Here is a 25,310-nt window from a genome sequence, read left to right on the forward strand (position 1 = left end):
CATTGTTTATTTTCTCCATAAGAGAACAACATCTAAATGTGTAGGAGTTACGATATCCTGGCGTTAATGTTGTATTTCCATATTATTATTTTATTACACGTCTTTCTTATTTCTCCTAACTTCTAGTTTTGTGGAAGACTTTATTTCTTTACGTTGCGCATCTCACGGGTAGATTCAGGAGTATGAATTCAAATGTTAATTTTTACATAATTTCTATAATGGGCTTTATTTTATCACATTCTTCAATGAATTGTAATCGATCAAGTTTTGTAAAATAGCACACATTTTTTCTCACCGCTTAAAACAACCCATCCAGCTTTATAACGAGTGTTTATAAAACTTTAATGTATCAAAGCTGTTTATTTTTCTTGTACTATCACTATTTTTCTTGTATGCCTTTCTCCCCCAATATTTCTTAGACAAAAATAATAAAATAATAATGATATGAAATTAAAGTGGATTTCTGTTAGTATGAGCGAACGTTAGTATTTTAATTTTTCTTCAGAATAAGATAGACTACATGGATTACATCAAATGCGAGCTCTGATACTTAATTTTTTTCTTAATAATTTGTAGTCGCGCCTTAATCCGTGAGATGAAGTGGATTTAGCAAAAATGTTCGTTATCGTTTGAATGAATCGATGTAAACACACTTCATAGTAACTCTTGACCAAGAAGAAGAATGTGGCTGCGTTCATCTTCCCGGGGTAAATAATCTTTAAGTTAGACTAGATGAGACTCTAACGTTTCGATGAGATCCATCTTTATACAGTTAAAAAGTCATTAACCTCCACCATATGGTTGGTTAAAACTAGTATTTTATCAATCGTGAAATTTCAAAAATATACCAGATTGAATAGAAATATAACTCAGATACAAGACAACTTCTATCTGTTGAGTCCACTGGAAAGCGAACGCACCTAAGGCGCTTTTTCTCTAATCAGTCGAGCCGTGCGAGTATACTCGCCGGTGTACGTTTCTGACATTGAGACCGGGACGTCAGTGTGCCGAAGAGAGTTTGCTAGTGAGCAAGTGTCTTCTAGTCTCCGGTTCGGCGTGCTCCACCATACCCCCGGTCTCCTAACAATGGCCAGCTCGATGCGGGCCCGCGTATCTTGTTTGCTGGATGCAGTGATCGCTCACTCTCCCAAGAGTAATAGCTTATGTAAAGGCACCTGTTCAACGGGAACAGGTATCTTGAACGGGGGAATCCGTCATCGAGCCGTATCTCATGTGGTAAGTAGTACCGTAACTTCTTCAATCAGCTGTTTCGTGCTCGTGCGAACACTTCGCGGTGCCCCGGAAGAGGCATAATAACACCGATCGTGTGTCGTCTGCAGCAGTAGCAGTTACATGTCAAACTAAGGTCGTTATATAACTTCTTATCCAACACCAATCCTGAAATTGTTTTAAAATAAAACCCGTTATGTCACAAATCCATAAAATTGAAAGATTCTTCGTTGCGTAAGGCAAATAGCTCCCCCTCATGTCAGAAGTAGGACTTTTGCCCTTAGGTTAGTAGTAGCTTAGTCTGTTTTTAATTTCAAAATTTTGGGATCACAAACATTTGATTTGGGTTTAGTCCAGCTTACGCAAGAACAAAAATTTCATTAGGGAGTTAAGTCTTATGTCGGCTATGTCTGTTAAGAATTAGTTAGTGTCAGCATATCCCGTTACTCAGTTTTGTAACCTCTAAACCATGTTAGGCTAGGCTAGGTACTAAGATTTCTTTTTAATTATAGCTACCTAGCTAGTAGTAGTATTTACTAGGTACTACTATCTTTTCATTTACATGTAAAGTCGCAAAACAGATTTCCTTTAGGTGGTAATCTCCGATAAGCGGGTCCCATAGGCAAAATGCGATTGTTTCCATACGGATAAAATCCCACAATCATGTCATTAGGTAGTATGGGTATCCCATGATGTGGGTTTGTATGTTGGAAAAAATACAAAATTCTGTAGCTATAAAATTGTCGTGTTGAAATAATTGCATTTAGGTCAGCAGTCATTTTTATAATGAAAAATCATGAATTCTAGGGTATCATAGGGTATGGTATATATTTTGACTGAGAAAATTAAATTGTAGCCAAGGTTATGCTGAATGATGTACTAGCTACTTAGGCAATGTTAACCTAACCTAGGGCTTAGTCATGGCCAAGCAGTCAAGTTATGTAGTCTTTCTTACAACACATTCAAATGACCTACAAGATTTTGGGCTGCTGCTTGTTTAGACTTATACTTCAAATTTTGGTGAATTGTGGAGAGGTAAAAAGAGTATGTTAGGGTAACCAGGACACAGGCTTTACATAACATCACTATGCTAACAACACTATTCTGGCCGAGACCAACTACAATATAAGAGAAATCTTTGTAATTGGTTAGTTTTGTCTTATGGAGTCCTTTGGGGGGGTTGGGGGGAGGGCATGAGAGTATAATTCCCTTAAGAACAAACAGTGGTTGCGATAAGAAAAATTTATATACCTATATACATATATAAAGATGAAACAACATTTTATCTTAACTTTGTAGGTGAGCTTGGATCATTTTTTGCAGTTTTTTCTATGTTGCTCCGTGTTACTTCCTAGTAAATTACTGCACACTGTATCTTTTACTTTTGTGTGCATTTGCTTTTATCCCACTTTTAACTGCTCAATGTCATAACATTTTTCATCTTCTAACCCTTAAGAGTGTGAAACTGGTGTCTTGTTAAAACTAAATTGGAGCAGGTGTACAATTGGGTAGATTTTAAATAAAATTATTTAATAAAATTTGCCCCTATAAAGATGTTTGTGTTGTGCAAGCCTTTTTATGATTTTCATTTAGTAGGTAACTGAAGAGGCAACACATGCTCCTCTTAGGAGGGTTATAACAAGTTTGCTGAATGCAATGAGAATGTACTTCCATAGAAAGAAACCCCCAGAAAGAGCAAAGGAATCATTGCATTTATGTGAATTGTTACCCAAGGAACTGGGCAACTTTGTAACACTTGGTATCCTGTTTATTCTTAAGAGTGTTGATTGCAGAATTTTTGAGAGGGGCTTATGTAGACTAAATGAGAAGGTAAATGTTATATTTGCAGGTATTTCTGCATTATAAAGAGATATTAAAATTATGCAGGTACTGCATTGATAGGACCTGCAAAAACAGAAGTTATGCTTGAACAGAGTGATGTTATTGATAAAATGTATAATGCTTGAACAGATTGATGTTATTGATAAAATGTATAACTAATGAATGATATAAGGCTAATTACATAAAGCAAGGCTTGTCGTATTGGAACAAACTTTACAGTGTGAAAAGCTTTTTTCATAACTGGACTAGTATTGGAGAAATGAACTGCACTGTAGTACTATTATCTAAAAGAATTAGTATTTCGATATGCCTATTAGATGGTATTTCTGATCTGCATTATAATGTACTGGCTGCATTTAGGAAAAAAACCCTTTCCAAACATATGTGTCCTCATATAGTAGCAATCAGTGGGTCTTATGTTGATAATATACAATTATTTTAATGAAGCCATAATAAAAGGGCATTTTCCAGAAAGAAATTATAGTTTTAGTTGTTGCAGTCATTTGTAAGATGAAGATGGGAGAGAATTGCCCAGATGAGTCTTCTTGGCTTCCTCATAACCTAACATTACCTGAATTCTTATGAAGAATCTTAAAGCATCTGGCACCAAATCTCATTGTTTTCATCTTTGTAACCCATGTAGCCCTAAAATTCCTTTACTTGACCAGTGTAAAAGCCCATGTAGAAGTTGCAGTTAGGGGCTGAAGAGACCCTGAAAGAATCTTAAATAATGCCTACATTGCATCGAATGAGGTGCACTGACAGTACTACCCTCCTACGGGGTTTAGGGGTGTTAACTCATTCCACACACAGCTATTACAAATACGCACATCTGTCATCTACCCAAAGACCACTGTGGAAATATGTGATTGGATTTAAGAAAATTTGACTGTAAAGCCAAACACTGTGGCAGGCACTTTTAGCCATTCAGCGCTTGGGACAGCGAAAAGGGTGAGTTCGAGTGGTTGGAGAGCAAGAGTGAAGGAGACTTGGGGAATGGAGGTAAAGTAAAAGGCTAAAAAGTGGGTCTAGCTGCTGGTCGAAGGGAAACTGCAATCAACCTTCATGAATGCCTTCAATACACCACATAAGGTGCACTGACGGCACTGAGGAGCGAATTATATATGGTTTCTGTATTGTTATGTGCGTTTTGATATAAGGAAGAAATGATGGGGCTGGAATTATATGTCCTGACTCAATTCAGAAGAACACACAGCATGAATAGCTCTACTTAGAATCATAGCACATGGTGTGCTCACAACTTCAACTCAGACCAACACAGGATCTTGGTGGTTTTGTTTTTTTGGAAAGGCAAGGTGCAGCATAAAATTTTTGAGAATGGACATACATTACTTGTACCAGATATAAAAGCCTAAGCAGTCTGAATTCAAAGATTGCCCATGTTTTGTAAAAATTTTGTTTGTAACTGACTAGCCATATCAAGGGAGTCAAAGAGAATGAAGCGATCATCAAACCATCTTCATAGTTATGAATTTTGTAAAAACAAGTATTATTGCAATGTTTTGAATGGGTTAAGATACATGCAGCTCATTTATGCATGTGTATTTAGGATGTGAGACAGTTGGATTTGAAGGAGTGTTTTGTGACCTTGTGTTTAGTGCATTTGGAAGTGAAAATATGAGGGGAAGCATTTTGAATCTTATAATGGGTGTGACAATGTGTGGTATGATTTGTTGCGTTGAGCAAATTATACATATTTGTTCTTCAATGGGTGTTGTACAGTTTATATATTCAGTTTGTATGATTTGTAACTTTGAAAAATTGAAAGCATGGCTGATAATTTTGTTTTAAAAATAAAATCCATTTCTTCAGAGCCTTATTACATAGTACCTTGGGACAACTAAATGAATTTTGTAGTGCTCCTTGAAGGGGAAGGTATAGTACCTATGTTTAGCCCTAACCCCTTGCTCAGTATGAAATTTCTGACTTTTAATTATCCTCTTAACTTTTTCAACTCACTTTTTGTGAGCATTCTCAAATTTGCCATAGCATAGGCAATGCTTGTATCCTCTTAATTCATCAATTCATCAAAAGACTCCCTCCAAGGAGATGACTGATTGTTCTTCAGGCATCTCTTTATTTCCCTTTCAGTCATTTTCTTCATTTACTTCCCTTAGTTACATTTTTTCCAGTAGTTTTACTCCAGTTCTTTCATGTATTTTTGGTTCTTCCCACCCAATGTATCTCACTTTCTTCTTGTCTGACTACTTTTCCCTGCCCACATAGGTGACCCCTACCTTCAAGTTGACATTTTTTTCCAAATTCCCTCTTATTAAAGGTGTTGTCATACGTATTTGCATTTGTCCCACAATTTTCTTTCCAAGTAAAATTGAAACTATTTCCACTTCCCTGGAAAATTTAGGGAAAGAAAAAAAAGTGGGGCAATAGTTATGATATATGAAAGGGTTGCTGAATCAGCTCTTCCCTAATGGAGGACAATGTATAGTTATTGACTGAAGAAAAAAAGTAATATTGTAATTAATTTTTATTGGAATTTTAGTAATGAAGAGGGTTAGTACAAGGAAAAAAGTAAGGATAGGAAGATGTAGAAATATGTGAAAAGGTGGAGTAATGTGTTACGTTGTGGTTCAAATTAATAAGCAGCCATTTAGATTGTGTTGAGAATAGTATATGGTCTAGAACAGTGTTGTCCAAACATTTTTGCCTATTGTACGCTTTATTACCTTCTCCTACTGTTACATACCTCCCTCGCCCACCATGGCTGACCAAACTCAGTTTTATTTAGGATAATTATGTAAATAGTATATTAATTATGAAAAGACTGCATTGTAGGAGTGTTGGTCAATAAATTCAAATTTATTACACAAATAAAATGATTTAATAACAAAATGCTTGAAAATTACTTACACAACTTAATGTGTGATGTGAGGCTGATGTTCACTGATGGGATGTTTCTGTTATGTGTGTGTGTGTTCCTTGTTTGTTCACATACCCTCATGATTTATGTTGGGTACCCCCAGGGGTACGCAGGCCCCAGTTTGGACAACACTGGTCTAGAAGATCATGATATTGAGAGTTTGATAGCACCTATTTATGATGGAAGTTAAGCATGCATTAGGATATATAGTTAGTTTCAGGATGTGTAAAAGCTAGCTTGAAGGAATATTACAATCTCCATGACTGTTCAGTATTTTTATAGGTGGAATTATGCATGAAATCAGAGATAAGACATGGTGTTGTTGTAAAGCTATAGTACTATAAGTAAATGGATTATGAATGAAGTGTGGAATGAATGTTTGCAAATAATATTGGTTGGAAGTAGTGAAGAGAAACTAAAACGACTCGTAAAAATTTTGTTTTTGCAAAATGAAGTTAAGAATAAATTTAAACAAGACTAAAGTTATTAGGGCAGATATTGATGATGGAAAAATGGGAAAGGTTGCTTCCTATAATGATTTGTGATTAAATATGATGGGTGATTGTAGGTTAAGATATTTGTTACAAATTATATAAAGCGAGAATGCAAGGCTTGTGTAGAAAACTGGGGAATGTCTTGTATTGTTTATGGAGGTCTAGGTGAGATTATATTAAAGGATTGTTGAGCCAAGTCTCCTTAATGAAAATGAAATATAGTTTTAAATGTGAATAAAAAGAAGTTGAAGCTGTTGATGAACTATTTGTCTGGTGCACTTGATGTAAGAAGAAATGATAGAGAAATGGGGAGATCTATACTTTGAAACTTTTGTCAGCTGGAGATGATGATTTGCCCTAATAACTTTAGTCTTGCTTAAATTTATTCTTAACTTCATCTTGCAAACACTAAATTTTTTTATGAGTTTTAGTTTTTCTTCAGTATTTCCAGCCAACATTATTATTTGCAAACATATATATATATATATATATATATATATATATTCTATATATATTATAGATTTATATAGGTAATAATAATATATTTAATATATATAGTATATTTTACATATATATATATATATGATATATATATATTATTTTTTAATATTAAAATTTATTATATATATTACACCAAACTTATTAAATTATTTTTTTACCCCTATAATATTTAAATAAGTATATATATTATATTTTATATATATATATATATATATATAATAATAAAAAATGTTTTTTTACTATATTTATAATTATAAAAAATTAATTTTATAATTATATTATTTAATAAATTTATTTAAATCATAAAATAAATTATAATAAAATTATAATATTATAAATAATTTATTAATAATAATATTATTATAATGTTGTTATGTTTATGTTTATGTAAATATGTGTGGTGTGTTATTATTACTATATATATTTTTTATTTTATCCATATAATATTTATATTGATATATATAAATATATAATATTTTATACTATATAATATATTATTTATATATATATATATATATATATTATATATATATTTATATTATATATATATATATATATATATATATATATAAATATATATATATAATTTATTAATTTATAAATATATACTATTATATATATTATACTATAATAATAAATAATATATATATAAATTAAAGTTTAAATATAATTAACCAACATTATTCCTTTTATTACCAATATTAATTAATACACCACACACGATTATAATTATTATTTAATTATTTATTTATATATATTTAATATTATATTTTTAATATTATAATCTAATTTTTAAATAGATAATTTGATTATTGTAATTTAATAATAAATAAATATATATATATTATTATAAATATATTATATATATAATTATTTTATATAAGTATTATTAAACTTATATAATATATTAAAACAACATACATACAAAAAAATTTATATTATTGGGGAAAGGCTTGGGGGATCACTTGCACAATTTTACTGTGTTCATACAAAGAGCAGGACCTCATTTAGACAGGGAGATATCAAATAGATATGTGTTAGACGGTATCACAAAAGTTACAAGCTATTAAGGGCTGCCTCCATTGTTCAGTAGCTGGACGATGGGACCATTATTCCTTTATATTTTGTAACGGTTGTGAATAAAGTATTTTTTAGATAAGTATGTATGTATGTATATATATATATATATATATATATATATATATATATATATATATATATATATATTATATATGCAATGTAGACATATTATTTTCAAATATTTTTTTCATAAAACTTTGTTCTTTAAGCTAAATATCTTTCAAGAGATTGAAATTGACTCCAGTTGATTTTGGCAGCTGACCGTGGTGAGTTGATGTGTGATGTTATTGCATGCTTCCTTTTAATTTATGAACGTCATAATAGCAAGTTATGAAAAATTATTTGGAATTTAAAAGTTTAAGAGGAGCTGTAATAGTACAGTAAAGCACCACGGCCATTGAATTATACCGTCTCTGAATTGTAAATTGCCTCTGACTGGGTTGGTTGGGTAAGTGTCTTGATTGGTTGGCTTAGTCGTGGCTCCAATGATGGGTTTACAGCTTGAGTGGTTGACTTTATTTGACTGGTGATGCCTATTTTTGTATGAGATTTAATTTGCATTTTACTTTTCATTAAGGACGTAATTTTCTACTGAAGCTTGCTGTTAAGTAGATGAACTTTTGAATGAAATTTGTTGTATATAGGTGTTTTTTTGTTTGAGTGATGTTGATGATAGTTTGTTTTATAACAAACCAAAAATTATTTTTCGAACTATACATAATTTTGGAATTTAATTCTTGAGGCGTTGCATATGGGACCGATGGTTATCTTTCAGCGTCAGCAGTTGACCAAGCCCCCCCCCCCCTTTTTTTTTTTATTTTTTTTCCTTTCGTTTCTAAAGTCATCTCCGTATTCATTGTCATCTTGCACATCCCCGGAAGCATCTCCGCTGAACGAGGAGAGAGATACAGCTGCTGCCACCTTTAGCAGCCACCGCACCGCCATCTAGCATACCTGCTACTGCCATCTGTCGTCACCACTACCACCTGTTGTCTCGGCTACATCTGTGCCGCCTCCTCTTGCTTATATAGTGATACTTAGACTTCTTTTCGTTCCAGTAATCAGGCATTGGAGAACTGAGGCACACTTTGGTTTAACCACCGGGGACCGTTTTGTCTTCCAGCTGCATCATGTTGTCTTGTCTCATGTTCAGTGACTGCCATGTGACAGTCATTAATTATGTTTCCTTAATGTAGATGAGTTTTAAAGATTCTCTCTCTCTCTCTCTCTCTCTCTCCTCTCTCTCTCTCTCTCTCTCTCTCTCAATGACTTTCGTTATTGTGTCGACTAATTGTTGTGGTATCAGGATAAATAATTGTAAGCCTGTCCTCTTATTCAATATTAATTGAAGACTTGAGGTGCAGAGAAACTTCATATTTCATGAGGAAAAACACACGGACATGATGCTACTCCCATTTAACACTTAGTTTGTGTATTTAGCTCTCCACATTCTCATTTCAAGATAAGTTCAACGTTTTTTTTTTTCCATACTAATCATCACCAGGGCCTTTGATATAGATTAAAGACCAGACCAGTGAACTATTTGCTGGCAATGAAATGCCCTTTCATTGCTGTTTTTTGGCTGATACTGTTGTACCTTGGAGACTCCTAAAACCAAGGTCTTCTCGACCCCCAGAATTCCAACCGATTGACGTTAGATATGGAACCATGGCATAATTGTGGTTATTTTTCTTTCCTTTATGTAGTTAGCGTCTCAACGTGAGGATAAACTATATGTTGGTATGGTTGGCTAAAGGGCAGAATGGTAGATATCCTGTGTTGGTCTGAGTTGAAGTTGTGAGCACACCATGTGTAGTGATTCTATGTAGAGCTATTCATTCTGTGTGTTCTTCTGAATTAAGTCAGGACATAGAATTTCCAGCCCCGCCATTTCTTTCTTATATCAAAACGCATATAAAAACAACACAGAAACCGCTCCTCAGTGCCGTCAGCGCACCTTACTTGGTGTATTGAAGGCATTCATGAAGGTTGATTGTAGTTTCCCTTCGACCCGTAGCTGCACCCACTTTTTAGCCTTTTACTTTACCTCCGTTCCCCAAGTCCCCGTCTTCACTCCTGCTCTCCAACCACTCGAACTCGCCCTTTTCGGTGTCCCAGGCGCTGAATGGCTAAAAGTGCGCCTGCCACAGTGCTTGGCTTTACAGTCAAATGTTCGTAAATCCAATCACATATTTCCACTGATAGCACTTCAGTGGTCTTTGGGTAGATGACAGATGTGTGTATTTGGAATAGCTGTGTGTGGAATGAGTTAACATCCCTGAATCCCGTAGGGGGTTCGTGCTGTCAGTGCACGTCATTCGATGCATTGTAGGCATTATTTATGGTTCTTTCAGGGTTCATTCGGCCCCTAGCTGCAACTTCCTTCATTCATTTTACTGTACCTCCGCTCATATTCTCTTTCTTCCGTCTTACTGTCCACCCTCTCCTTACAAGTTTCATCGTGCACTCGCGTTTTCATCCTGTAACTTGTTCCTCGCTGGACGAGTGGTTTTCGCTCGGGCTCCCAATCCGGTGGTCCGAAGTTCGAATCCCGGCTCGGCCAACGCCGAAGCAGAAGAATTTATTTCTGGTGATAGAAATTAATTTCTCGAATAAGTGTAGTTCGGATTCCACAATAAGCTGTAGGTCCCGTTGCGATGTGACCAATTGGTTCCTAACCACGTAAAAATATCTAATCCTTCGGGCCAGCCCTAGGAGACCTGTTAATCAGCTCAGTGGTCTGGTAGAACTAAGATGTACCTAACTTTTCCTCCTGTAACGCCTTTCAAACCTTTTACTGTCAATTTCCGTTTCGGTGCAGAATGGCCTTAGTTGCCCCAGTGCTTGGCATAATGCCAAACATCTATATAAATAACAAAATCAAAACATCCTGAACTACATCAAATTGCTCATGCTCGACATAAAATTTATTTACGAAAATTCTGAAGTAGGAAGTTAAAAGCATGCGAATATCACCTTACTCCTGGCGTTTATAAAACATCAATATTATTTAACATATGCTTAACCAGCGATACTTTTTCTTTTAAGGTGACAAATGCGCCTGTAGCATGGCAGTTCCTTCTCTTCACTTCTAGCGAACCGTACCATGGAATATTGTAGAAAGAATATTTGCTCTGCATGAAGTCTCTAAACATGACCTGGCTATTAGACAAGACAGTGAAGTCTATATTCCTGGACAGTAGCTGGGCTATTTCAGGTCTTTTATGAATAGTCTGATTATGTTAGTGATAGCGTTGCGTTTAAAACCGAATGAGAAGTTAATGGCAAATGGTACTTTGTAGATAATTAAGTGAAAAAGAGAACATACTAAATATGCTTTCCTTATGTGTAGGAAGACAAGTTTCCCAGTTTCTTGAATCTTCTCTTAAGTTGCAGTAGGGAGGGTAGTATTGTCATGGTGCACTGTAAGCACCACTTAACGCTCTTGCATCATCCCTTCGATGGGCCCCTAGCAGCAAATCCTCCTTTTTACTGTACCTGTGCTCATATTCTCATCCATTTTGCTTTCCACCCTCTCATAACAAATGTTTCAACTTTTTAAGTCCGAAATAACCTCATAGGTCCCAGCGCTTGGTCTTTGGCCTGAATTTTTATATCCCAGTTCCAGTTAATTTCAAGGGATTATGATATGCATGCAGGGTGTTGGAGAGAGAGAGAAAAAAAGACTGTTCTTGAGTTTCTGTCCTATTATCTGATATATATACTTTCGAGAAAACTATTAACAAGCAAACAAAACATTCTTCAGGGAGGCCCCACAAATATAGAAATGAAATATTGTAACAATAGAATAAAATATTTTTATGTAGAAAACATCATAAAATGAACATAAATCCAATAATCAGTTTTTTTTTCATTCATAAAACTTACGGTAGATCGATTACTAAGATCCCGTAGGGGGTAGCGCCGTCAGTGCACCTCATGCGGCGCCATGTAGGCATTACTTAATTTTCTCATAAGTTGGTTCACCATATTTTAGTCTCTGAAGACCGTAAGAAGTATTTTGTATTCAGTTCGATTACTAAGTACATTTAAATAAAAAGCAAGCTGGTGCCGCTGGATATGAAATACCGTGCAATAACTGTAATGAAATTTATGCCGGGCAGAATACCTTAGCAAATTCCCGAGATGTATATTTAGTATTGCACCAGCTTAGTTTTTTTTCCATGCCATTAGGTTAGGTTAGGTTAGGTCAAGTTGTGTAACATTGTAATTTGGATGTGAGATACACACTGAAATTATTTTCAAGAAAATACAGTGGTTAGTTTTAAGATAATGGCGTCCCGTTTTTTACGGGGAAGGTCGGCACAACGTTACAGTTCACAAATATGCAGACCGGTAGATTCGTCTAAGATCAATCTACTGATCGAGCGTAAACGATTAGCGAGATATGGTTTAGAGGTCTGGGATTTTCTCTAGCTCTAGCAAGAGTGATGCTGGTTCTGCCACGGTGAGTCAAACTGACAATATGGACCTATCAGGAGTACTGTAAATCTAATTACACGGACGAGTGAACTCGGAGACACATTCTCGTGTAGGCTAAGTAGTCCGGCGAAGCCGCCAACCAGATTCGACCCAGGTGGACGAGCTAACTAGAGCTAAAACTACGTATTGACACCTAATTTGATAGGACTATCATAATAGCTAAGCTTACCAGTGTAGTCTGTCACTGTCCACATTCCCAAGTGATCAGGACCGAAATATTACCAGTCGAAATGTTTTTTTATGCTCATTTTTTCTTTGACCTTTTTCATCTCCAGTGTTTCCAGCGTTCATTAAAGAAATCTAGATATTCTGAAACTGTTGACTGTATTTTTATGAAAGGTATACCTCGGAGAAAGAATGTAAAACCGCTTACTTATCGCACCTATGCACAACATTTTTACATTATAATAAATATGATAACTATAATAGTATGTATGAATGAAATCCACGATTGTTTACTGTATTGTAGTGCAAATATCTTGAATGAAAATTAAAAACTATAGGTAGTACAGATGTGGATTTGGAGAGCCGACTCAGAGCCATCGGAAACCAAGAACATTAGTTTTACGAAATTTTAATGCACAAATTATTTCTTCGTTTTCAAGACAAAGCAGTCTTCTCTCTTGATCTCCTTATTACACTTCATATCAAATCTTCCTTCAATGTCACCTTTTCTTTCGGAGACGCACTGGCGCCTGCGACCTTGTTATCCGAGAGGAAGGAGACGAGACAGAGCATGATGAAGGAGGCAAAATCTCTGGATTTAAACGCTCTTGATTGCTGTGTAAACGCAACGCGTCATTTTATAAAACGTCATTGAGTAAACGGCTTATTACACCTATAAAAAAAAACTCCATTTACTTCTCCAACACTTCCGTTTCCTTCGTCAGAAGGCCATTTCGCAGATGAGATGGTGATCGGGAGTCTAATAACATTGCATTATTAAAGCGAAATTATAAGCCCTCTGATGGTACGTCAAGCGACTTTTTTTTTTTTTTTTTTTTTTGCGGCGTTTCAGTGACAGCAGTAATGCAATTTGCTCGTCCACTCCAACAATATAAACAAGAGTGTAATTTTCTTTGTGGTATAATTGGAGATATTTAGCTACTGATGGGATGGCCCTAGAGACAATGCAAAGTTCTCCGTAGGTACCCAGTGCCATCAGAACGCCTGACGCGGTCCATTGTAGGCATTACTTAAGGTTCTTTGCAGCGTCATTCGGCTCTTGGTTGCAACCCTTTTCATTACTTTCACAGTACCTCTGTCCATATCTCTTATCTTTCTGTCCGCCCTCTCCTAACCATGGTTTCATAGTGCAACTGCGAGGATTTTCTTCTGTTAAACGATCTTCCAAGCCTCCTGAGTGATCCCATAGGTCCCGACCCTTGGCCCTTGGCCTAATTAAATCTTATCATCCAGTTTCACGACACGAAGCTAATGGCTTCTAAGACTTGTTCCAAGGGAATATTCGCTCATCTCGAACAATATTGATAAATGGTATAATAAGACTTTATATTCCAATACACAAATTTTTTTCTGAGTAAGAGCAACTGGTAATTATATCAGCATGGCTTTCTCGTTCATCAGGCCGTTCCTAGCTTCTCTCACCACTGGCCTTTATAAAGCATGCCGAATGAAGGCTCTGTGCCTGAGGCCAGAGTTTCGTTCGGTACGGTGTAGAACGTCCCCGGGGTTTTGGTATGGACTAGCTAGTTATGATAATATTGAGGCGGCGTCTGCAGTAATTAAGTTGTTGTAGGCAGTTATTGTCGAGGGAAAAAAAGAAGCAGATTTAATGCGCCATTTTTAAATCTCAGTGGTTTGAGGAGTCTGCTGTAACCAGCAACAGCTGTCAGTTGCTTTTGACCGTTTAGCTTTCTTGTTTGTTTTATGCAACTGGGATTGATATATATATATATATATATATATATATATATATATATATATATATATATATATACACACGTATATATACTATTTGTAAATTCACTATTTGATAAGTGTGGAAGTTAGTCCACCGAATTATAGTTCTCAGCTTTAAACCAGTGTTTTAATGGGCCCTTTATACTTTATATATATATATATATATATATATATATATATATAAATATATATATATATATATATATATATATATATATATATATATATATATATTATTAATAACTTGATCACGAAGTATATAAAACGTGATACTATGTATAAATAAAGGTTTTTTGCCACGAAGGAAATAATGAAAATCTCGCTTTTTTCATTTTTTCCTTCGTGGCAAAAACCTTTATATATATATATATATATATATATATATATATATATATATATATATATATATATATATATATATATATATAATTAACACATATTTTAAGCAATATTTAGTTATCTTATTGTTTCTACCTTTTATCTCATACGATTGTATTTCAGTTGGATATGTCTTCAGTTTTTGCGTTTTGTATTTAATCGCAAAACATTAGAGACAATTATTGGATTTTGATTCGCATTGCATCAATATAATGTGCAGAGGCATTGTAAAACCAGTATTGTCTGTTGTCAGTTCCCAGTTTTGTGCCGTTTTTGACTACTGTGGACCGAATTTGGGGATTTTGGATTTAGTGACATTTCCTTCCATTAAAAAAAAAAAAAAAAATCTGAGCACTCATAAGTGTACTGCAGTTATCCCCATTCGCCATGACAATCTTGGATAAAGTTTTAAGATTTGTCTTTACTTTTTTTATTTATTTGTATGTTTTTTTTTTTTTTTGAGAATTCGGGCTTTGCTGAAAGTATTAATTTGTCGTTCTTTGTTTTTACAGGCATCACGACAAAGCCCAGTTTCTGCGAATACCCACAATTCTCTTAAGGTTAGTATGTATCCCCCCCTTCTCTCTCTCTCTCTCTTCTCTCTCTCGTCTCTCTCTCTCTCTCTCTTCTCTTCCTCTTCTCTCTTCTCTCTCTATATATATATATATATATAATATATATATATCGTATATCAGTATATATATATAGTATCAGTTTGTAATAAATATGTGTGAGGAGGCAATAAAAAATACATTAAGTGATATTAGGATGAAGAATCGAAAGAATTAGCAGCGAAAAAAAAAATGCAATTTCAGACGAGTTGTACAGGTATTCTGAAGGATGGCTAGTTTAGTCAAGAATTAAGATAAGAGGGATAATCAATAAGAACGGATAGAAAACTTGTACAAATACTTTATTGACAGTTAGCGTTGTTCTAGCGTAAAGTAATGTGAGGGCAAGATTAATGAACAAATGCGTATCGGAGATAAGATCCAAATGGAGAGGTAGCCTTCTTTAAGAGTTGTATATATAATATAATATAATATTCATATATTATTATATATTAATATATATATTAATATATAATAATTATAATATATATATATATAGATATATATATATATATATATTAAACAGGCGGAGGTTTCTCTCTAAACCAAAATATACAATGAAGGAGGGGAAGCACAACAACAGCAGGACCATATAATCTTAAGAGACAGAGAGATCGATATTTCTGAAGAGATTGCAGTCATTGTTCAAGAGTGGATACTTTGATATTTTTTTAAAATGTGGTTGATTTAAGAGCGAGAAAGAGGGTAAAGGGTTCACGTAAGGTTTGAGAATGCTTATAATTGAATGTTGATGGGATTACAAGTGAGATGCTGGGGTACGAGGGTGATAGGGTGATCAACGGTCTGTGATAAGGGTTTGTGAAGAGTCTTATGAGGCAGAGGAGTCAGTAACAGAAATCATTGTTTCGTTGTGTAAAGATGGACCCCGAGGGGTAAGCGCGAACAGTGCACCTCACGTGATGCTCTGTAGGCATTGCTCAAGGGTCCTTGCAGCCTTCCTTCGGCTCCTAGCTACAACCTCTTACATTCCTTGTCCAGTACTGTACCTCCGTTCATATTCTCTTGCTTCCATAAGGCTTTCCACCCTTTCCAACAGTTGTTTCATAGTGCAACTGCTTTGAGGTTTTCCTCCTGTTACGCCTCTCAAACCTTTTTATCGTCAATTTCCCTTTCAGCGCTGAGTGACCTCACAAGTCCCAGCGCATGGCCTTTGGCCTAAATCCTATTTCGCATTCTATTCTTTGTAAAGGCAAAGGCGATACAGGTGACTGCTAGGATTATTGGGGAATGTTATTGCTTAGTATGCAGGGCAAAAATTGCGCCTTTTGATACTGAAAATGAGACAGGTGACAAAGGAAAAAGCAGAATGGGTTTGACAAGGAAGACTGTGAGCGGACCAAGTGTTTGTTAGTTTTGAAAAAATTCTATGTAGAATACAGGGGCCCAGAAAAAGCCTGTGATCGAACTGATAGATTGGCAGTATGGAGGATGTTGATGTATAATATAGAGATGAAGTTGAGAACAATTAAATAAACTTTATGATGGAAACAAAGAGCCTGTGAGAATGTGTAGATACGGGAGGGACTGAATGGAAGTAAAAGTCAGTGAGAGAAAAGGGTATATTACGTGTCGGGATGTCAAGTCAGAAGGAGCAACAGTAAAGTCGTAGATGTGAAGGGGGTTTAAGAAAAGTCGTTGTGAATGGAGTGTGGATTGGTTGGTTATTGCAGGTGGTACAATGCTGATTGAGGTAAGTGAAGAGAAACTGAAGGGTCAAGTGAAATTTGTTGAAGGTATTTGAAGGAGTAGAAAATTGAGAGTAAATGTAAGCAAGAGTAAGGTTAAGGTGATAAGGGTAAGTGGAAATCAGGGATAAGGTTTGGTAAATGGTAGTATGGATAGTGGAAGAATGGAAGGGGTAGATTCTTGTTGACATTTGGGAGTAGAGAGATGAACACAGAATGTGCGAAAGTTGAAAAGTAGCTGGATTTGTGCTACAGATTGGAAAGGCGGCCACAGTTTCTGTGTAAGCTACGGTAAGAGTGTGTATGAAGGGATTGCCAATCCTACTACTGTTTATGGTAGCATGGTATATTAATGCAAATGAAGAAATTTTGCAGCCGTGAGATAAACTCTATGTAGTATATTGGATCTCATGAAAAATTTAATAGGTAGGAAATGTGGAGAGAACGTAGACTTGTATAATACAAACGTTACTGTAGGTGAAAGGATTTGTGTGTGTGTTTTGAGATGGTTTGGTCGTGTCGAAAGGATGGAAGACAATGATGGTGAAAGGGGTCTAATCAAGACCACCGGTCTTGGTCTTATCCGGAAATGCTAGGCGAGAGAAGACGAGGACCGGAGGTTCGGTTAGATTAATAGCTCTGAAAAATGAGACGATTGTCAATAAAGGTCCCGGTACTTGGTTACATCTCGGGGAAATGCAACCGGAAGAACCTATAGATAGATGGCATGAATGAACTAAAGGTTAGTAACAGCATTATTTTCTAGGGAGGGCTTGACATTAAAAAAAGAAAAAATATATATATATACATATATGTATATATATATATATATATATATATATATATACATATATATATACATATATATACATATATATACTATATATACATATATATACATATATACACACACACACACACCCACACATATATATATAGTCGTAAAGCTGGAGGAAGGGGAATGAAAGGAGTTGACCGAGCGCTTCGTGTATTTTTCACACCTCTTCAGGGTCACCCTGAAGAGAGGTGAAAAATACACGAAAGCGCTCGGTCAACTCCTTTCATTCCTTCCTCCAGCTTTACGACTACATGAGATGTCGCATGTTTTAGCGATAGTTCGTCAACATATATATATATATATATATATATATATATATATATATATATATATATGTTTCTGATCAAGGAATACCACGCATTAAATATATATATATATATATATATATATATATATATATATATATATATATATATATATATATATATATATATATATATATATATATATATATATATATATGTATATATATATATTTTATATATATATATATATATATATATATATATATAATATATATATATATATATATATAATATATATATATATATATATATATATTATATATATATATATTTTAATTCATGGCCGCCTTGATCAGTAACATTTTAATATTAGGCTACGATTTCAAACGTGGATCTAACACCGACGACCCTTCTTTACTCGAGTAAAATGGAAGCAAAGCAATAGAAATCGCGCGGAGCATCGCAACCGAAGGATACCTCTCGTTCTTCATTCCGTGAGATGCTGTGACGGGAAAGTTGCGTCGATCATCTCGCGGTAGAAGTGGGTCACCTTTACCGAAAACTCACGGTAGGAACTTGAAAGGCGGTGATATATACTCGCTCGTACTTGGTCGCGGTAGCATTGTAATGGCAGGGAAACTCGTGCAGGAACCAATTAGTTGGGTTTTCGCAAAGGTGTTGGCCCAAAGTCACGGCATAGGCGCGACTTTGATTTTGCTTCATACTATCAGTTATTTAGTGCAGATTTTAGTGGCATGATGCTAAGAAACGATAGAAAACGTAACCTCAGGTAATTATGCTGGTACAGTAATAGAGAACTTCCGGTATACATACACCATCATCGTATTTGGACCGGGTCCTCTTTTCAAGTAAATGCAGCTTCTTAATGGAGTGGAATAAGTCGATATTTATATCTTTAAATGAAGATGCATTCTAAATGTAAAAGAGAATTGTATAGTATTAAACTCTCTGTCGTACAATGAGGAGTTTCGTGAGCTCATTTGAAACTTTTTTTTTTTTATTTCGTCTTCAGTCCATCTGTCGCTGCTTACAGTATCTGCTACGCTTTGATATCAGTGTTTGATACTTTGCAGTTGTACGGTTTATTGAAACTATACGCACGATACGTAGTTCTACAAAAATAAAAGATCTTTTGAATGTGACCATTAGATTTTATACATCGTCAATTGTCGCTTACGTTTATAAAATGAGGTGGTCATGACACTTGTGAGAACTTGAATGCGTTCTTTCATCTTAATTAACCAAAACAAACTCCGTAGTCTGTGCTCGCCGCCAAAGATCAAGCAAACCTATGCTCTGACCGCTTGAAAATCTCACTTCTTTCTTTCTTTCTTCTCTCTCTCCATTTTGTATCCTGGAAGTGCTCGAATGTCCGGACATAACCGGAAATGATCAGAGTTTTTTTTTTACTGTGGCATTGTTCCATGCGCTGCTTCGAACTGTAGTACCGTATATTTCCGTCATTTGGAATTGCTTGTTGTGAATTTTGACGCTTCGGATGTTCACCGTTATATTACATTATAACAGCTACAGTTATAATTAACAGCAATTGGCAATCAGACGAGGTATTGCCTTCCCCAAGAATGCAGCCGAGTTCTTGAATGCAAAGATCATCCGTCGCGGTCATTCTAATGCAGCGAGGTAGCTTGTTTTTCGTGTATTTGTTATTTCACATGTCGGGAAGTGTGTGGAGGAGGCTGAGTATGTGAGTACAGGGTGTAGGGAAGAATTTCTCTCACTTTACTGTCAGTCTCGCGTCACCGTCACTGTGGGAAGCAAATCCCGTTATATTCTTTCGAAAGTTTTGGCGGAGTTACCCGAGAAAAACGGGTAAAACGTTTTGATAGTTTTTTCTTTCTTTTCCCGTGGCAGGATCAGGAATGATGACGCACCATACATAGAGGCGTCTGTTATCTGTTTGGTAGAAAGGAGTTAAGAGCTAATAACGTCAGTCAGCGATCTGTTAAGTTATGATAATATTGAGGCGGCGTCTGCAGTAGATAGGAAACTTTGTTCGCAAACAGTGTTTACTAGTGTGGACAGACCTTTAGTGATCCTTGATTCCGACAATGATGGTTATGCATTGTAATAATTTTTTTTTTTAAATCCATTTGAAGGAAATAAGTCTAGTTTCAAAACCTGTTTGCCTTCACCACGGACCGTGGCCTTCACACACACACACACACACACACACACACACACACAAGTCTGTATATTTAGGTATGTTACTATATAAATATACATAGTATTCTGGTCTACATGAGTTATAGGCCATTTGCTGAATTCGTAGCACTTATGACGTCAGTTGTCTTATAATAATTAATTCATTCGTGTATCTGAAGAGGACGAAATGTGTATGTGATTTCATCCAACCAAATTACTCATCCTTGAAACAGCAGTTTAAGTATTAACACGAAAATTACTATTGTATACTGTTCCTCTCAGTCTATGTATGTTAATGTATGCAGTGCAGCACTCATTAATGTACATGTAGGTATTTACAGTAACACGATCGTCATGTGCGTGGTCATTGATCAGCATAATTCAGCAACGTTGCATTTGCTCTGTCCGTGGATAGGTGACCACCAAGACAGGGTAAATGATCTCGGAAAATAACCCCCCTTTTGAACAGCCATTAGGCATATATGAGACTAGCAGCCATCTCCATACACACATACTATATATATATATATATATATATATATATATATATATATATATATATATAATATATATATATTGTGTGTGTGTGTGTCATCACATTACCGTGATTCCTATACATACATCGAGCTACAAATGTCCTTTAATATCTAATTGGCTTTACCTCGGAATAAATATATCTTCATATATGTTACTTAAAAATTCCCCTTCGGTTAACATACTATATGAAAATATATTAATTCCGAGATAGAGCGAATTAGATATTAAAGGACATTCTAAAGTATATATATATATATATATATATATATATACAAATATATATTTTAATATAATCTATATATATATATATTATATCGTATATACTATATCTATATAAAATATACGATATTATTAAAAAATATGATATATAATATATATATATATAATATATATAATTTATATTTATATATTTTATGTAATTTATATATTATATATATATTATATATATATAATATATATAATATATTATAGTAAAATATATAATTTATAGTATATAATTATATATTATATTAATAATATTAATAATATTATTAAATATATTAAATAAAATATATATTAATTAAAAATATATATATAATATATATATATATATATAGAATGTAGACATCATATATAAGTTCAGTGCCAACCAATAATAAAGAACTGGTTTTTGGGTTTCTTTATTTCTCCCGCAAATCATATAAGCAGGAATAAGGGATGAATGAACTCTTGAAGGTCGAGAGGCAAAGGAACCAAACGAACCTCCTTTTGTCGTAACTTCCGACTCGGTTTTACATGTTGGTTGTTTGTCGTTATATGCATATATATATATATATATATATATATATATATGTATATATATGTATATATATTATAGATTGCTAAAGTTGCAAGAATCTTAATTGCAATTTCATTGACAGCGATTTCATTTGAGTACCGTTGTGTTGTCTCGTATGTATCACAGACTAAGTCTACTTTTTTTATATATGTATATAATTATTATATCTCATTCACCATTTGAGATTTTCACTCCTCCAAAATTGATGCCACTTATGAGTACATAGTTTTTCGTGCTTTTAAGCTCGGTTTGATCTATGTACCGATTTATTTTTGGGGCAGCTTGGCACGCCACGAGTACAGGAGACTTCAATGCCGCGCTACGTGAACAAATCAGACCCTAATCATTCCCTGCGACCGACCTCTTTTCATATTTTTGTTGTTCAGCTTACGTTTCTTTGCTTCTTTAGCTCCCCCCTCCTTCCCGTCGCTCCCACGCCCCTCTCCCTCCCCCAGACGTGAACCCAGAGAGACTGGAGGGCGTCATACTACTAAGCAACCCCTGCATCATCTAACGGTACTCCGTTGAGGAAGCTAACTCGACATCCTCCTGTGAGTTGTTCCTTTAAACTCCCTCGTCTACCTAAGGATATTGGATGTGGCTCGTGTTGCTGGCGGTGAAATAAGAAGTGTCCCCTTATATCTGGGAAGACTGGAGTAAGTTCTTGACGGTGACTTGAAAAGTTTTCCTTCGTCTTGAACCAGATTTTGTTGAGCTGTTATGACTAGGGAGAGTTTTGGGGTTGGGGAAAGGACTGGAGAAATGGTCTTTTTAGTTAGAACTAGATTTAACGTTAGTTTTGTTACTTGGGTGTCGTGAAAAGTTTTTGTTTAAACTTTTTAACAAGATTTTGTTGGACACCACCCTTGCGAGTGGATGGGTGGGGATAGGTCTAGTCCTGTTAGTCTTGGGTCAGATTTTGCGAGACTATTTTTTATTGGAGATGAATTGAGAATGTTCATTTTGTTTCCGAACGAGTCACTTAACACTATCCTAGAAATCTTTTCTCCTTGCTATAAAATCGTACTTGCTTTTTATATATAATTTCATTAGTTTTTCTCCCAAAATGCATTTCTTTAAGTTTAATTCAGTGGCTTATAATTTTGGCAGTTCAGTTCACACACTAGCACTGTTACCTTGCCACTTGATTCCAGAACTACCCTTCAGTGTAATTTGGAGTCATCATAGCTTCACCTCGCTGTTAAATCTCCCTTAGAAAGTACAGTTCTCGGAAGTCTCCCTCGGAGTGAGCTACCTGGGTGGGTGGGTCGTCTTGATGTCGATACCACGGTCTGACTCGGTGTAACTTGAGTTTAGTGAAGTTTCCTGTTGATAGAGGAGCTGTGGTGGTTTAAACGTCATTTCCCTTCCTTTCGACTGTACAATTTAGTCTTTATTTCACAACTTCCGCTCCTTCCATTGCAGGAAATATGTTCATTTTCTAGTTAGTTCTGCAAGAGTATCGTCTGTTGTAGCCACGTCATACTAAATATGCCTTATCGTAACTGGAATTGTAGTGACTATTCATTGATTGGTTTGTTTGATCTGGCGTCTTACGCATATATAAGGATTACTGGTATTAACCTGGTATGTATCCACCTTTGCCAAGTCCAAGGTAAAATCGTGCTAAGGGAAGTAGACAGCCGCACGAAGATATCGTTTGTTAATATGATTTGTCGACCGCACAATATAGAAATGGGCGTATATACTAATGCTTAGATCCCATAGGGGCCTAGGGGTTATAGTACTAAACAAGGCGTCCTAAGGAGCTTTCGCCGTGTTTATTACTGCTAGCTCCTCGGTGGATACATACCGGGGTTACTTACTCATATATATATATATATATATATATATATATATATATATATATATATATATATATATATATATATATATATATATATATTATTCATGTATTTATGTAGGACACCGATTAAATTTATTGCTTGTCATTATCAAGTACCAGCTTACTTTTTATAGTGCAAATGCAGGGTTTTCCTTCTGTTACACCTTTCAAACCTTACTACTCGATTACCTTTTCTGGGCTGAATGACGTCATAGGTTCCAGCTCTTGGCCTGTGGCCTAAATTTTATATTCTATTTGCAGTTGAGCTATTTCGTCATTGGTTCGTTGCTCTCAGAAGGCGTGTTTGTGTGTGAGAGGAGACAGAATATCATATTCAAAATTCAAATAGGAAATAAACAATACATTCACTTCAGCCTCCGAACCACTTCTTCACAATATTTTTATGCATTTTTTCCCAAATCAGACTTCAAGGTTTTAGAGTTAAAAAATTATCGTAACTGAGAAAATTCTGAGAGATAAAAAAAATACACACACACATAAGTATCTGTATTTGTAGTGACCACAATGACCTGTTAACTTCTTGGCGTCCTAACTCTCTTTGGATACGCTTATCACAACAAAGTCTCAGAAACATTAAATTTTTGACGCCCGTGGCAGGATTCGAACCCGCACGAGATGATGGAATGAGGTTAACGTTAACCACTGGACCACGAAAGTAATATAAGTCTTTAATGACGGTTAGTGTGGGTCTATTCCATCTCTAGTAAATGTGTGTGAATTCAAGAGAAGCATATATTATGTATGAGTGGCAATAGTTCTACATCATCTTTCGTGGTTAACTTTCAAATCTCATTTCGATACATCGGGGGCGGATTCAAGTCCTAACAAGGGCGTCGGAATGAAATCATTTTTGTGTCACCATTTGGATCTTATGCTTGGTAGTGATTGGCGTATCCAAGAAATGTGGAGAAATCGAGAAGTTGATAGGTCATTGTGATTGTTACAAATATATATCTGTCTGGTGAAGAAATGACCAGTAGCCTGCCTCTCTCTCTCTCTCTCTCTCTCTCTCTCTCTCTCTCTCTCTATATATATATACATATATATATATATATATTATATATATATATATTATGTATATATATATATTATGTATATATATATATATTTAGATGTATATGTATTATATATATAAAATAGTATGTATATATATTATATATATGTATAAAATAGTATGTATATTTATTATTGAAAGTGAATTGCACGTAGTGGAGACATTTTTTAAATTAAATATCTCCGCTAGATATCATCCTGTTTCAACGAGGTCCTGTTATAATTGTATCAATGCACAGAATAATTGTGTAAGTGATAAAGTTAATATATGCAATATATGAAATACAACTTTGTAATTGAAAGCTTTAAAGAGTAAAAAAATTAAGCATGTAATAGTAAAAGAAATGAGATGAGGTCAAGAAAATGGAGGAGGTCATACTCATACCCGAAAGGTTTTGTTTCATCAGACCCGCAGTACGGCCATGGATGTCATTTAATTTATGATAGTCTTTTTTTCCCTGACTAAAAGGCACAGAGAGAGAGAGAGAAAGAGGTTCTTGAATGTGTTATCAGGTTTTAGTAAAATATTACAATGGTCAGATTTTTTTTTACTAGTTAATTGTTTCAAAAAATGAATTAACGGAAGCTCTGAGTAGGATTTG

General features: G+C 34.9%; 1 protein-coding gene across 2 annotated transcripts in view; it reads left to right on the top strand.

Moving 5' to 3' along the window:
* Positions 1–961: 961 nt before the first annotated feature.
* Positions 962–25,310, top strand: part of LOC135219399 (all trans-polyprenyl-diphosphate synthase PDSS1-like) — a 64,855-nt gene continuing 40,506 nt past the window's right edge. Inside the window, exons 1-2 of one of the 2 annotated variants that reach the window (XM_064256145.1) lie at positions 963–1,236; positions 15,363–15,410. In XM_064256145.1, coding sequence (XP_064112215.1) covers positions 1,087–1,236; positions 15,363–15,410 — 198 coding nt within the window. In that variant the 5' untranslated portion in view covers positions 963–1,086. Of the gene's footprint in view, positions 1,237–15,362; positions 15,411–25,310 lie in introns of both variants that reach the window. The other variant, XM_064256146.1, reaches the window with a different exon arrangement.

The sequence above is a fragment of the Macrobrachium nipponense genome, chromosome 1 (assembly GCF_015104395.2).
Source record: "Macrobrachium nipponense isolate FS-2020 chromosome 1, ASM1510439v2, whole genome shotgun sequence".
NCBI lineage: Eukaryota > Metazoa > Arthropoda > Malacostraca > Decapoda > Palaemonidae > Macrobrachium > Macrobrachium nipponense.